The sequence below is a fragment of the Cupressus sempervirens genome, chromosome 3, assembly GCF_028749045.1.
Source record: "Cupressus sempervirens isolate cs-2001-9-10 chromosome 3, ASM2874904v1, whole genome shotgun sequence".
In the NCBI taxonomy this organism is placed as follows: domain Eukaryota; kingdom Viridiplantae; phylum Streptophyta; class Pinopsida; order Cupressales; family Cupressaceae; genus Cupressus; species Cupressus sempervirens.
In genome coordinates, this window is record NC_143120.1 from 364819710 (window position 1) to 364833930 (window position 14221).

The following is a 14221-nucleotide window of genomic DNA, read 5'->3' on the forward strand; positions in this document are numbered from 1 at the left end:
CACGCAATTCCATCAGCTTGATAAGACGACAGTTTTTTTTTTCCCTTGCATCAGATTGTTCCTAATACCATTTGATCTTTCAAATTATTGACTAAACAAATGAATTTTCGTCACTTCATTTAATTGAGAATTTGATTAACCCTTGAACAACTATCGCTTAGTAAAACCAGGAAAGGTTGCGGCTTGCCCAAAGAAAGCGTACTGTTTTAACCCATATTATATAGGAGACCACTTACAATCCACTATCATTCGTGTTGCTGCACTGCTCTCGTTAGGCATTCTAGCAATCATGGCACTGTCGGGAATCTCAACTCTTCTTCACAAGATCAACACTGCAGTTACCGAGGGTGCATCAGAACAGAGAGCCCGAATGGACGCTCATAACAACAATTCAACAAGAAACGTGAAAACGATAGTCTTGGACATGGAAAACACACTTGTAAACGCAAGTTTCACTCCGCTCCCACACTACGACTTCACAGTCTCTCTCCAACGCCACTCCAACATCACATGTTACGTCCAGAAAAGGCCTGGGCTAGACCAACTTCTACAACAACTAGCAGAAACTAATTTCGAAATTGTGATCTTCACTTCAACCACCAAAGATTTCGCTGACCCAATTCTAGACAAGATAGACAGGAATAACACAATAGATTTGAGACTATACAGAGATTCCTGCAATATAGAAGCCGAAGAAGAAGTACCCATCAAAGATCTTTCTAAGCTTGGAAGAGATTTCAAGAACATTGTCATTGTGGATCACGAGCCGGAATGTTATAAACTTCAGCCGGAAAATGCTTTCCCGGTGAAACCATTTGAAGGCGACCTAACCGATAGAGATCTTCTGAGGGTCATAGATTTCTGTAAAATAGCAGCAAAGTGTAGGGACGTGAGGGATGCCATACGAACATATGAAGCTTTGTGTGGGAGCTATAATGTTAAGGAATAAGCCCTCCATTGCAGTGAGAAGAAAATTATTGTGTTGGAATTGTTTGATGTTTTAGTCAAGGCAAGCCACGAGCAAATGCAACATTATGACTTTGTTATTTCGTTCATTCGTGATACGGCAACTGGGTTGGGAGAAATTGTCCCTTATTATGTCTTGAAAAGGCCCGGAGTAGAGACTTTCTTGGATGAATTAGCTAAGTATTATAAGATTGTAATTTTTACAGATGCCCAGAAAAAATATGCAGATCTTGTATTGGACAAACTTGATATTGATTTAAAAATAGAACGTCGTTTGTATAGGGATTCGTGCACTCATTGTGATGATGTTTATGTGAAAGATTTGACTAAGATTAATCCTTCTCATAGGATTCGAGATTTGCATTTGAAGGATGTTTTCATGGTCGATGTTAATCCAAGATGTAAATTTCAAGCAGAGAATGGTGTTTTGGTCAAGCCATTTGATGGTGATATGGGTGATAGGGAATTGTATGAGCTTGCTGAGTTTTGTAAAAGTGCAGTTGAATGTAATGATGTGAGAGAAGCTATAAGAGTTCATACTGATTCTTCAGCTCCCACGTGTTTGGCAGCTCGCAAGTTGCAGAACTTCGCCAGAACTGCGCAGTTGATTTTGCACCACCATCGCCATCTTCATCTCCCTCATTTCTCCCATCATGATCATTAGTGATTACGTTGCATTCATTTGATTGATTCCATGGATGTAAAAGCACTCTGTTGTTTCATGTATTTAAGAGAGCATTTGTTCTTTCACATTGATGTTTACGAAGTTTCCATGCTTTGAATGATTGTTATGAAACTCACACAGTTCGCATTTTGTATTCCTAGCTAGTTCTATCTGGTTGCACTAAGATGTATATTTTTAGAACATCACGTAAGGAGGTTATAATAAAAATGGTGGAAGAATGAAAATTTAATTTAAGAATGTCTAATGATATATGTGAACTACCATGGATCGCACAAAAAAGATCGATCCTTATGCCAGACTTAATTATTTTCCGATAAGAATCAGAAAGGGAGGACAGGAATGAACTTATTACATAATTTTTTTCCCCCCCTTCATTTTACGTTATTGGATGAACTTATGTTTTTTATATTTTTAAAGTAAATATTCAAACAATATTTTCACTTTAATAGATTAGTTTGAGCTGTTTTCTAATGTATATATGGTAGATTTTTTATTTACAAAATCCATAAAACTATTTTACTTCAATTCTATTCGCTCACACATTTGGGGTCTTATAAGGGCGGATTTCCAAGAAGCATACCCCTATTGTGTGGCAATATTTTTAAAAATATCTCATTCTATTATACAATATATTTTTAAATGACTTTGTTCAACAAAATATTGTGAAATTTTATTTTCACTTTGCTTTATGTATTTAATTATTTAAATTATCTTAATTTATTTTTGTTAAAAATTTCACTTTGAAAAATCATATAATTGTGAATACATCTTAATTAAAGGAAGAAGCAAATGAGTATGGAAGATATTTATTTAGAAAGAGACTAAAGATTATGAAGGAGTTTTGATTGGAAGAGTCTAAAATCTAAGATAATAACATCACTAAAACTAAAATTTATTATTTAAATTTTTTTTGAGTCATACTAAATTATTTGTTTTTATTATGATAAATATTTTTTTATAGTAATCAATTATTTTTTATGCCTACTACATTATTTTTTTTATTACGATAAACATCTTTTATTATGACAATCAATACCTTGATTTATAAGAAAAAATAAGTTCTTATATTTATATAATTTTAAAAAGAAGATTAATATTATATAAACATATTAACAATTTTCAAAATAGACTGATTTAATTATGAGGAGGATATAATAGGGTTATGTAACATTTATGCCCCAAATGATTATAGGGATAGAGTTGTGTTATGGGATTGGTGTTCTTGTAACCTGTCGAAAGCATATTGGATATTTGTAGGAGATTTTAACATGGTGGAAGCCACATGTGATAAACAAGGAGGTTTGAAACATCAATGGAAAGGTAATGAGCTATATTTTTGGTGTAAATTCAAAATATGTTTTAATTTGATTGATCCATTGGAGAATAATAGGGAGAACTTTAATGACATTTAGTTTAGTTGGTGCAATAATCAAGGGGGGCAGAATAGAGTAGATTGGATAGGATTTAATGTGATTCTTCTTTTTTCTTTTCATTCCAGATTGAAGAGGGTCATTCTCCTATAACTGTGCTTCTTGCTGCAATATCAGATCATTCTCCTATTTCTGCAAGGATGCTAATAAATAAGGTTGATAATATTAATAGAATGAGTAACAAAGGAAAAAGTTTTAAGTTAAATACCTCTTTATTGAAAGACCCTGATAATAAAGAGGCTATTAGAATGGTGAATTTTTTATTCAAATTATGTAATCAATCTATAAGACTAGTTAAACATTGGTGCCATCTAATGGAATCTTGGAAAATAAATTATCAGATTATTGGGAAAAAAATAGCCAAAGATAAAAATGAAGAAGAGAATGATCTTCAATTCAAACTTAATGAAGCTGAATTTGCTCTTCAAAATTGTCTAGATGACCTAGTGCAGCTAAAGTATTTGGTTTTCATCAAGCATCAAATAGGATTTCTTCATAGATATAAGATCCAAGGGCAACGGATTAAGGCAAGAATGAATTGGCTTAGAGATGGTGATATAGGGTCCAAATATTTTTTTAACATTATTAGGGCTAAACATAAGATAGAAAAGATTGAGAATATTCAAATTGAGGGTGTTAAAACTAATGATCCAAAGGTTATTAAGGAAATATTTTACAATTTTTATTCTTAATTGTTCTCTTTAGAATTTGATCAAGATCAACATAAGCAATTGGGAGAATGTTTGAAGATGATCCCTAAGAAGGTCTCTGATAGTGAAAGTGATAAGTTGGGAAAGGTATTTCTCTGACAACACCTCTATTAAATAGATTTATGATATGTTTAAAGCTGATCAATCTGTGTTACAACATATAGTTAATTGTTGGGGTCTTGATTGTCCTTTCTCAAACTGGCAATTATTTTAAAATTATTTTTGGAAGGGTTCATGTGAGCCTAAGTTTATTCATTTTAGATGGTTTTTTTTTATTAAGAAGCTTGCTATTGCATTTGTTTTGTCATCCATTAATGTTGAGTCTGTGATCTATAATCTATGTAATAGACTCAAGAGTTTTGAACATATTTTCTTTGAGTGTATTTATGCATCTAAAGTTTGGGTCATTTTCTTTGGTTATCCTATTGATTAGAAAAATAACAATGGTTTTTCGTGGTGTGAAATTTTGGTTGGTTATGTGAGATCTTTTGACTTATCTCTTAATAGATTTTGGTTTGGTCTTACTAGTGAAGTACTGTGGCTTCTTTGGAAGGAAAGGAACAAGGAGATATCTCAAAATGTGAGAAGGTCCACTAGTGAGTTTAACCTTAAACTCACACATTTTTACATCATGTCATAGGTTTCCTTTTTCTTGGAGATTACAAAGTCTAGATTCATGAAGTGGATGCATGCTGGGATGTTGTTGATTTACAAAGATGAAGTTAAAGCTACACAATACATTGAGAGATACCAAAGTTCCCTTACACAAGCATAAATTGAGGAGCTTGGCAATCTCCTAGAGAAATGTCATCTGGATGTTGATATGTAGACAAGTACATGTGTTGGATCCACTTTAGCACATATTAATGATACTAATCAACCAGAACATGAATATTAGAAATTATAGTTATCTAGTGCAAGTATTATATATTGAGTAATTTTGTTATATCATATATGGTTTTGGATTTTTGTATTAGAAACATTATATATAGTCCTACAGTTGGCTTAACTCCTCCTTCCAATTTTGTATAGTATTAAGGGTTGGTTGTTTTTCAAATTGACAAGTTTTCTTGGATGTTGTTTAAACCTTTTCAATAAAAATAAAAAATAGATTGATTTATAAGATCTTTGAAACATTAAATTATATAATTTATATTTGACTTTATTCAATTTCTTTTTTACATTTTGTACTAAAATGAGTACAATTCTCAAGTCTTTCCTTTTCAAATGCATTACCAAATGTTTAAAGAATGACTTCAAAAGAACAAATAAGGAAGATCTATACAAGGAAAAAATAGACACAAAATAGTTATCACTCATTCTCACAAGAATGAAGTAAAAATTTAGATAAGATTTTTTATAACATCAATTTTATATTTGAAAATGTTGTGAATGAAGAAAATTGTGATTCTTTATAGTTATAAATACTTGAATTTTACTATTTAACTAATAAAATGAGGTGATATTATTTTTTACAATTTAAATCTAGATAAATAGGAATAAAATAAAATTAAAATTCAATTTAATAATATTTATTTTTTATTTGAAAAAGTTTGAAGTTAGTTCAATAGTTTATACTATATAGATACATTTTTTTATTATATTAATTTTTTATCATTTAAATATTTTCATATTAATAATAATGTAATAATAAATTATCATAATCTTCAACTCTAGAATATGTTAAAACTCTTTTAAGAATATTCTTCTAATGTTTTTTTTTTTTTTTTTTTCACTTTAACTCAATACAATAGTATAAGTTGTTATTATTATTTACATTATACTTCATGTACCTTCCTAACCCATCCAATTATTTTTAGAGTTTCAACTAGTCAAATTAAATTCAAGAATATTATTGATTTTCACTTATTTGGGTCATAAAGGATAATTTTTATAAATCAGAAATTGAATATTAATTCTTTTGTTTTAATAATCGATTCTTTTATAATTATTAACTATTAAATTTAATATACTATTCTAAACTATTATAGCTTGCAGAAAATACAAGCCACGATGTGGCACTTATTTATTATTTATTCTTCAATTAAAATCTATAACATATATTCATTTCAAGATTTAATCTAAAATTATTAGTGGAAGTCTTATAGTATTCAAGATTTTTTTTTTTGAACACCTTAAAATGAATCTTATATCAAATAATATGATTTAGTTGAGATAGTTAGGTCACAAGGAATGAAATCATAAGAAAGAAACTCAATCATATAAGTAAATAAATTTTATCTAAATAAATGGGGTATCTAAAATGGGAAATTTTTAGAGCTTACTAATAAAGGTTTTGTGTCATCTATTTTAGTTGGAAAAGAATGTGAGAAAAAAGGGGGATTATAAAGTGATACATAAAAGATTGAGGAGTGTGAGTTCTCTAGGTTCAACCATATCTTTTTTGTCATGCTTGACCTTACTCCTTCCTGTTTCTCTTCGTTTGTTTTAGTTTGTTGTTGTGATTCAAGTTCATTGCTATGATATTATCAAACTTTGTTTATCAATTTGTTAAATTTAGTTAGTTGAGTTTTGGTTTTGTGTTGATACAGTTATAGTGATAATTATCTGTTTATGTTAGTTTATTGTAATTAGGATTCAGCTATTTTGAAATGGCTCATTACATTGATTCTTAGTGCATGTTTGAACTCGGAACTGATACCAATGTTTGAGTTGGATGGAAGTGAATTTAATTTGATGTTAGTTGCATGACTTTAACATTGAAGTAATATGTTATTTGGGCATAGTATTTCTAATTTGAATTATGTTAAGAATTAACTATATTCTTTTAAGATGAGCATGGATGTTTTATAGAGTTTTGGAAATTAAACACATTTAATGTGTGTATGACATATCCATTTTGGTATCCCTAATATTGAGAATTTCTCATTTATATTGGTGTTTATGTTAATTTATGAGAAATTCATTAAATAGCTATTTGTGCTTGACTTGTGTAAACATATATATATATATATATATATATTTATATTAAGTTGATATCATGAAGATTCATTTTCTAAAACCCTAGTGGGTTTCGAATGCCATGAAAGGGTAATATGTTAATGGTTTTAAAAGCCAAAATATGGCGGTGGATTTGGACTGTCATTATACTCTGTCCTGCACTTGAATTTAATGCATGATTGTGGGAAATAATGGCACTTAAGCAATGGGTTGGCCATTTCATTTTGGTTTTGAGATAGCCAAGTTTTGGGCCACTTGCTTTGTGAAGTGAAACACCTATGAGGCATTGCTGTGGAATAGGTAACATGGTTGGGAAGAAGCTCTGTTTTATGAGGCTAAGTATGTTGTATTGCACACAGCTTTTTTTATTCTTTTGTCAAGGTTGCTCTCTAGTTTTTCGATTTGGCATTTGGGGCTTTGGATACGAGCTATATTTCAGAGCATTGAGTTGGGCGTTTTGTTCTTCTTCTGAGATTTTGAGGTAGGGGGCCTTTCTTAAACCCTATCCTCTCTCTGTCGTGTGTGTTGCATTTTGAAATTGTTAACTATATTGTTAAAAGATGTTTTGTTAAAGATTTTGCATATCGACACCCAAGGGTGGGTGTATGCAGGGTTCAACAATATATTTGATGAATTCTGTATTTTCCCAAATTTGGATGTGGGTATGGAGTAATCGCCATGGTAGCATAGTTTTCTGTAGCGTTTTGTTAATTGTTAAGGAAATAAGTAATATTGTGATGCTTACAACTTCCATCGAGTCGAGTTGTGTGAGAAATACAAACACGCCACAGTTAGCTTGAAACTTATATTCGTTGAACTCCTTAGTTATGAGCCGTGGCATATTGTCAAATAGTTTGTAGAAAGTCTATGCATAATATAACTTGGGATGTTTTTCATTTTCCATGTTCAGTCAGCATTATGAGAATTAGAATGAATGTATGTCTGTATCGCAGTAAGATTTGGGGTGTAAAACCTGAGCCTGTCTTATGAAATTTATATATATAGGAAAGAGGTTCAGTCCGACTCATAGTGAATGTTTTAAAACATCAGTATTTATAGTTTTAAATGGTACACAAGTTCTATGAACCTAAAACATAGACAAGCTTTCGAATATCTACATTAAACAGAGGGCGGGCGTTTGGTCAAACGGTTAGCTTGAAACTTTTAAAATGGTGTAATAGCAATTGTTGGCATAGTGTATTATGTGTTTATTATGCTGTTGACAGTTGATGCCGTGGAAATTTGTTGTGTTGGAATTTCTTATCATCGACATTAAGTGTCATATGATAATTGAAAACTTGGTGTATTGCTGTTACCAACACCAGTAATGATATCTTGTCAAATAGTTAAGAGGAAATCAGAAATAGGTCGATATATCATTGCGACAACATAGTTTTCTCATTAAGTTATGAAAGAATGTAGAAAGGTATCAAGTTATAACAACTGTTGTTTATTGAATTTTCCATATGATTTGGTTTCATTCACAATTGTATAAGGTATTTGTGATAGTAAAAAAAAACAATTACTTAGCTGTTGTTACTTAATGTCCAGAATGAAAATTATGTTGAACAATAAGTGCGCATCCTAAGACATGGTGAATTTCCATTCTAGTTAGTTACAGTTGTTGGTATGCTAGAAGTTTTTAAGTACCTATGTAAAAAGCATAATAATTTGATTAAGTTTCACAATTTTGTATGTTATTAAGATTCTAGTTATGGGCAGTAACATATTGTTAATTAGTTGGTGCAATTCAAAAATTGGTGTTAGCTTATGAATTGTCCATAAGTAGAATTTGCATTTGGATATTGGAATTAATGTTGAATACATGGTATCATTATTGATGTTTTTTTTTTAATATATAAAACATTATTTGGAGAAATCTACCAGTCATGATTAAATTAGTTTAATTATGTTATGAAGTATTCTGATGAACATTCATATGATGTTATGAAATTAAAATTAGAAAATTAGAAATCTTTTATTATAAAGATGAATTTCAGTTCTTAATTGAAATAAAAGTTGTTGCAAGTAATGAGGCAGACTATGATATATGTTTGATGATATGTCATTTAAAGCAAGAATATCATATGCATTTTTGATTTTTTATCTTGGTCATTTCAAAGTTAAGTTTAGATGGTTGTGTCAGCAGGAAAGTGAATGTATAATCTTAAGATTAAGTAAGTACCGTTAAGCTGAGATAACAGTTTAATTGTATTTGCGTGATTTTGATTTTATAGGTTTCTATTTTTGTTGTTATAATTATCTATATTTACCTTTGAAATTGGCAGAATAAGATAAGTTACAAATAGATGGAAGGATGTGGTATCATGTTGTATACTGATTTTATGTCTGTTGCATGTACATTCTTAGTATATCTGTTTGATGTGTATTTTAAGAATAGCTGTGATGAACGTATATCGAGGTGGCTGAATTTAGTTTATCCTATTTAGTTAATTAATTCATTGATAACTTTAAAATAAATTGGGTGGGTTAATTACATATAAAAGATAATTGGCCTTACCTATGACTTAAACCTATATGGTTAGTACGGAGAACAAGACATATCTCTATTCTACCATTGACAAGTATAATAGAGAATTACCGTTATGTGTTGTCTATGGGCATACCGTACACGGATGCAGAATCTTAGTGCCATAACAATGAAACCTCAGTATATATATGATTCATTTACGGGTTATTCTTAGTGCGAGTTTAATTTTGCATTGTTAAGCAAATGTTTTCTTCTTGCATATTAATTTCAGAACTGCACTATGTTAAGTGGATCAGATATCTGCATTATGGTTATATATATATATATATATATATTTATTCTAACATGTATGCAGGTGGATTACGCTTTTCAACTCAGTGTGTACTGAGCCCCCTTTTTGTATTGTGTTGGATTTCTATATGTTTTACAAGTGCTTCAAGTTGGTTAGCAAGTAGCTAAGGATGACTGTTGAAGTTTCTTCCTGATTCAGTTTTTAATTACTTGTAGGGTCTGTATGTTGGACATTAGTGATTAAGAAAGGTCTTTTACTTCATTATTGTACTAAACTTTATATGTATTCACATTATAATGGATATGTACTTGGATGACATCATCTTTCATTTTGAGGTTTTCAGATTGACAGTGGTTCAATCTATGTATTTGTACTTATATTAAGTTGATATAAAAAAAAATTGTTGTGTTTATTGTTCTTTGTTATATATCTATCGGTTTGTGCTTAGTATGGCATTAAATTTGGTATTAGAACAAGGTTAGAATAACCAGGACTCTTGGGTTATAGGGTTTAACCCGTTATCGATGCGTGTTAATAGTTGTTTGTTTGTAGGTTGCTATCATGCCTCCTGTCACTAGAGGAACTTGAGTACATGACATTCCTGAGGATAACCTTGCTGGCAGAGGCAAAGGTAGGGGCAGGGACCATGGTAGAGGTCCTAGGCACCAGAATGATGCTGGAGTTGGTCAGTTTGATCAGAATGCTGGGGTTGGAAACAACCAAGATAACCAGGCAGACCAAGCTATTGTATTTTAGAGAATAATGGAACGTCTCGATAATATTGAGACTAACAACCAGATTCCTGGTAGGGGAGTGAATGATAGGAGACCTCTTGTGCAGGGTATTAACCTTCTTGTAGAGGATGATCTAGTGGCAAGAGCTCATCTCAAGGATCTTTCCAAGATGAAAGGGTCGTTATTTTATGGTACAGAATAGGGTACAGCAACAAAATCTTGGCTACTGAATATTGGGTGATACTTTGTCTTACACCGTTACTTGAGTAACGTGAAGGTAAGATGGATGGTTATGCATTTAAGGGGTTTTGGTTCCTTGTGGTGGGAACAGGAGTTGGAAAAATTTGGCATTGATATCTCTCTTGTTACTTGGGAGCTCTTTGTAGAGCGATTCAAGGAGAGGTTTGTGTCTAAATATTGGCGTCAGGCTCGTGCAGAGGAGTTCTTTCAAATTATGCAGTCTGGCTCTACAGTGGAAGCTTATGAATGTAGGGTCTACGAGCTTAAAATTTTTTTTGGGTGGGCTGAAAATAATAAGGCCATGATACAACACTTCATCAAAGGGCTTATGCCCAAGATTGGGGAGGAAGTGAGAACTTTTCGACCTTTGACTATATAGGAAGCTTTAGAGCAAGCAAAGTTGATTGATATGAAGTCTGGTTATCATGGGGCTTCATACAAAACCAACATGAATCCACCTACGCCGAATGTCAGTTTCAATCAAACGCCTCCACAGAGTAGCTCAAAATCAGGGTATTGAGGTGGAAAATTCAAGAAGAAGAAATTTGGTAAGGATTCCAAAGGTTCTAAAAAAGCCTAGACCATCTCAACCACCTCAGAGTGTACAGAGTAATAAATTATCTCCTAATCCTTCTGGTCAGAACATGGGATTCAAGAAATCTGTTGAGTGTTTTCATTGTGGACAGTTAGGTTATTACCAGTCTCAGTGCCCTAACTGGGACAAGCCAAAGGTTTGACCTAAGCTAGCTAGATCTGAAGCGATAGTTGGTGATTTTTTTAGGAACCACCGTATCTTTGCAACCCTGGATTAGAAGTAGGCCAAACACCAGAACATGGTTATAGAAGCTCAAGGTAATACTCAAGGTATGAAATTATCTATCTTATTTGAATCTTGAGCTACTGACTCATTTATTTCTTCTGTGTTAGTTACAAATAGTGGAATTCCTATGGTGAGGGCAAGGAACAGATGGCAAGGGGAGTTAGTGTTAGGTTCTAAGGTGAAAGTTGATATTGTTGCTCTTGACTGTAAGATTCGTATGAAATCTTTCACTACTTCAGCGAACCTTAGGGTTATACCTTTAGGATTGTATGACATAGTTTTGGGTATCGATTGGTTAGAACATCATCAAGCTATTATGAATTGCAAGGATAAGTCAATCAGTTGTGTGGATGATTTTGGATCAGCTAGGGTAATTGCTGGAATTAAGAGACCCATCTCTTTGCGGACAATTTTTGCCAAGCAATTGGCAAGGTGTGCTCGGAAAGGCTGGAGTTTGTTTGCCATTTTGGTAAATGATTTAGAAGATTCTATGGTTAAGAGTTCTTCTCTCGATCATCCAGTCTTGCAGAATTTTTTGGATTTTTTTGTTGAGGAGATTCCTGGAATACCTCTGAGAAGAGAAATTGATTTTCGAATTGATTTAGTGTTAGGAACGAAACCAATTTCCAAGACTCCTTACAGAATGATAGCTCAAGAATTGGTCAAACTTAAATTTCAGTTGGAGGAGCTTTTGGAGAAAGGTTTGATTCATCCCAGTGGTTCTCCATGGGGTGCTCCAGTAATCTTTGTCAAGAAGAAAGATGACTCCTTAAGACTTTGTATCGATTATAGACTGTTAAACAAGGTCACTATTAAGAACAGGTATCCTTTGCCTAGAATTGATGAATTATTTGACCAAGTCAAGGGTACCCAAGTCTTTTCGAAGATTGATCTGAAATTCGGGTATCATCAACTTAGAATCTAGGAAGGTGATATTCATAAGACAACTTTTCACACCAGATATGGGCACTACGAATTCACAGTGGTACCTTTTGGGTTAACTAATGCACCTTCTGTCTTTATGAGCCTAATGAATGCTGTGTTTAGGACTTATCTAGATAAGTTTGTAGTGGTTTTTCTGGATGATATTTTGGTGTATTCTAACTCTACTGAGGAGCACGAGAAGCATTTAGAGAAAGTTTTGGAATGCCTTCATAGGAACAGACTGTATGCCAATCCTGAGAAGTGCAAATTCTTCAGATCAGAGATTTGTTACTTGGGGCATATCATTTTTGGGGATGGAATTTCTGTAAATCCATCCAAAATTTGGGCTATTGTTGATTGGCCAGTACCTACGAATGTGTCCGAGGTTCAAAGTTTTATGGGCTTAGCAAGCTATTATCGCAAATTTGTATCAGATTTCTCCAGAATAGCTTATCCTATCACATCTCTTTAGAGAAAAGGGAAGAAATTTGTGTGGATAGATGAATGTGAGGCAACATTTCAAAAACTTAAGGAATGTTTGACCAGTGCATTAGTCCTGGCAGTCTCAGATTCTGCTAAGGAGTTTGTGGTTTGCACTGATGCATCTGTGGATGGTATACGAGTAGTGTTGATGCAGGATGGACGTGTTATAGCTTATGAGTCCAGAAAGCTAAAGAGTCATGAGGTGAACTATCCTACTCATGATCTCAAACTTGCTGCGATTATGCATGCTTTGACCAAGTGGCGGCATTTCCTTCTGAGTCAATGGTTTGAGTAACATATTGATCATCGAAGCCTTCAGTATATTTTTACACAACCAGACCTCAACGCTAGGTAGTGAAGATGGATGGAGTTCTTGTGTGAATATGACTTTGAGATTAGATATGTCCAAGGGAAGGAGAACATGGTTACTAATGCACTTAGTAGAAGGCGACATGAATTATCTTCTCTAATCTTAATGGTGGATCTTAAGGATAAGATTTTACAGAACCTTTCCACAGATCATTGGTTTCAAGATGTTAAGGCTGTTATGGATAGTGGTAGCGTCTTGGAGGGGCATTTTGAGGGGTATTTATTGAATTCTAAAGGTTTACTACTGTATAGAGGGTGTGTGTACGTTCCTGAGTTGGGTGATTTGAGAAATCTGATTATGTTTGAGGCCCACAAAGCACCATATTCAGCTCATCTGGGTGTCAAGAAAATGCATGCTAACCTTAAGCAGCATTATTATTGGCCTGGAATGAAGAGAGACATAGAAAATTTTGTGGCTCGATGCTTGGAATGTCACCGAGTTAATGCTGAACATCAAAACCCTGTGGGATTATTGCAGCCACATAGTATTCCAGAATGGAAATGGGATACCATTTCGATAGATTTTATTACTGGATTTCCTATGATAGCTCGTAGGCATGATCCTATTATGGTGGTAGTGGATCGATGTTCAAAGGTTGCTCATTTCATTCCTGTTAGATCGTCCTATAATGCAGCAACAGTTGCCAAGATATATATGGAATAGATAGTTAAGTTACACAGAATTCTTAAAAAGATTATTTTTGATAGGGATCCAGTGTTTACATCTTCTCTTTGGAAATCCATGCAGTGTGAGTTAGGTACTTAGCTGAACTTTAATTTAGCCTATCACCCAGAGACAGACGAACAAACTGTATGTGTCAACCAGATTCTGGAAGACATGCTTAGGATGTACATAATGGATAGACAGAATAAATGGGAGGAGTATCTACACTTGGTTGAATTTTCTTATAATAATGGATATCACAGTTCCATAGGTATGGCACCATTTCAAGCATTGTATGGTAAACCTTGTAGGACACCTCTCAGCTGGGATAATTTGGAAGACAGGACTCTTTTTAGGACCTATTATGTTGCAAAATTTGGAGCAATAGGTTAAGAGGATCAGAGAGAGTCTTATTATTGCTCAAGATAGATAAAAGAAATATGCTGATAAGC

The 14221-nt window shown here is 33.0% G+C and overlaps 1 protein-coding gene across 1 annotated transcript; it reads left to right on the forward strand.

Annotated features, from left to right (window-relative positions):
* The first annotated feature begins 289 nt into the window (after positions 1-289).
* LOC149566501 (uncharacterized) lies at positions 290-949 on the forward strand. The gene has a single exon (XM_089816489.1). The coding sequence runs from the start codon at positions 290-292 to the stop codon at positions 947-949; it is 660 nt and encodes a 219-aa protein (XP_089672615.1).
* Positions 950-14221: the final 13272 nt, after the last annotated feature.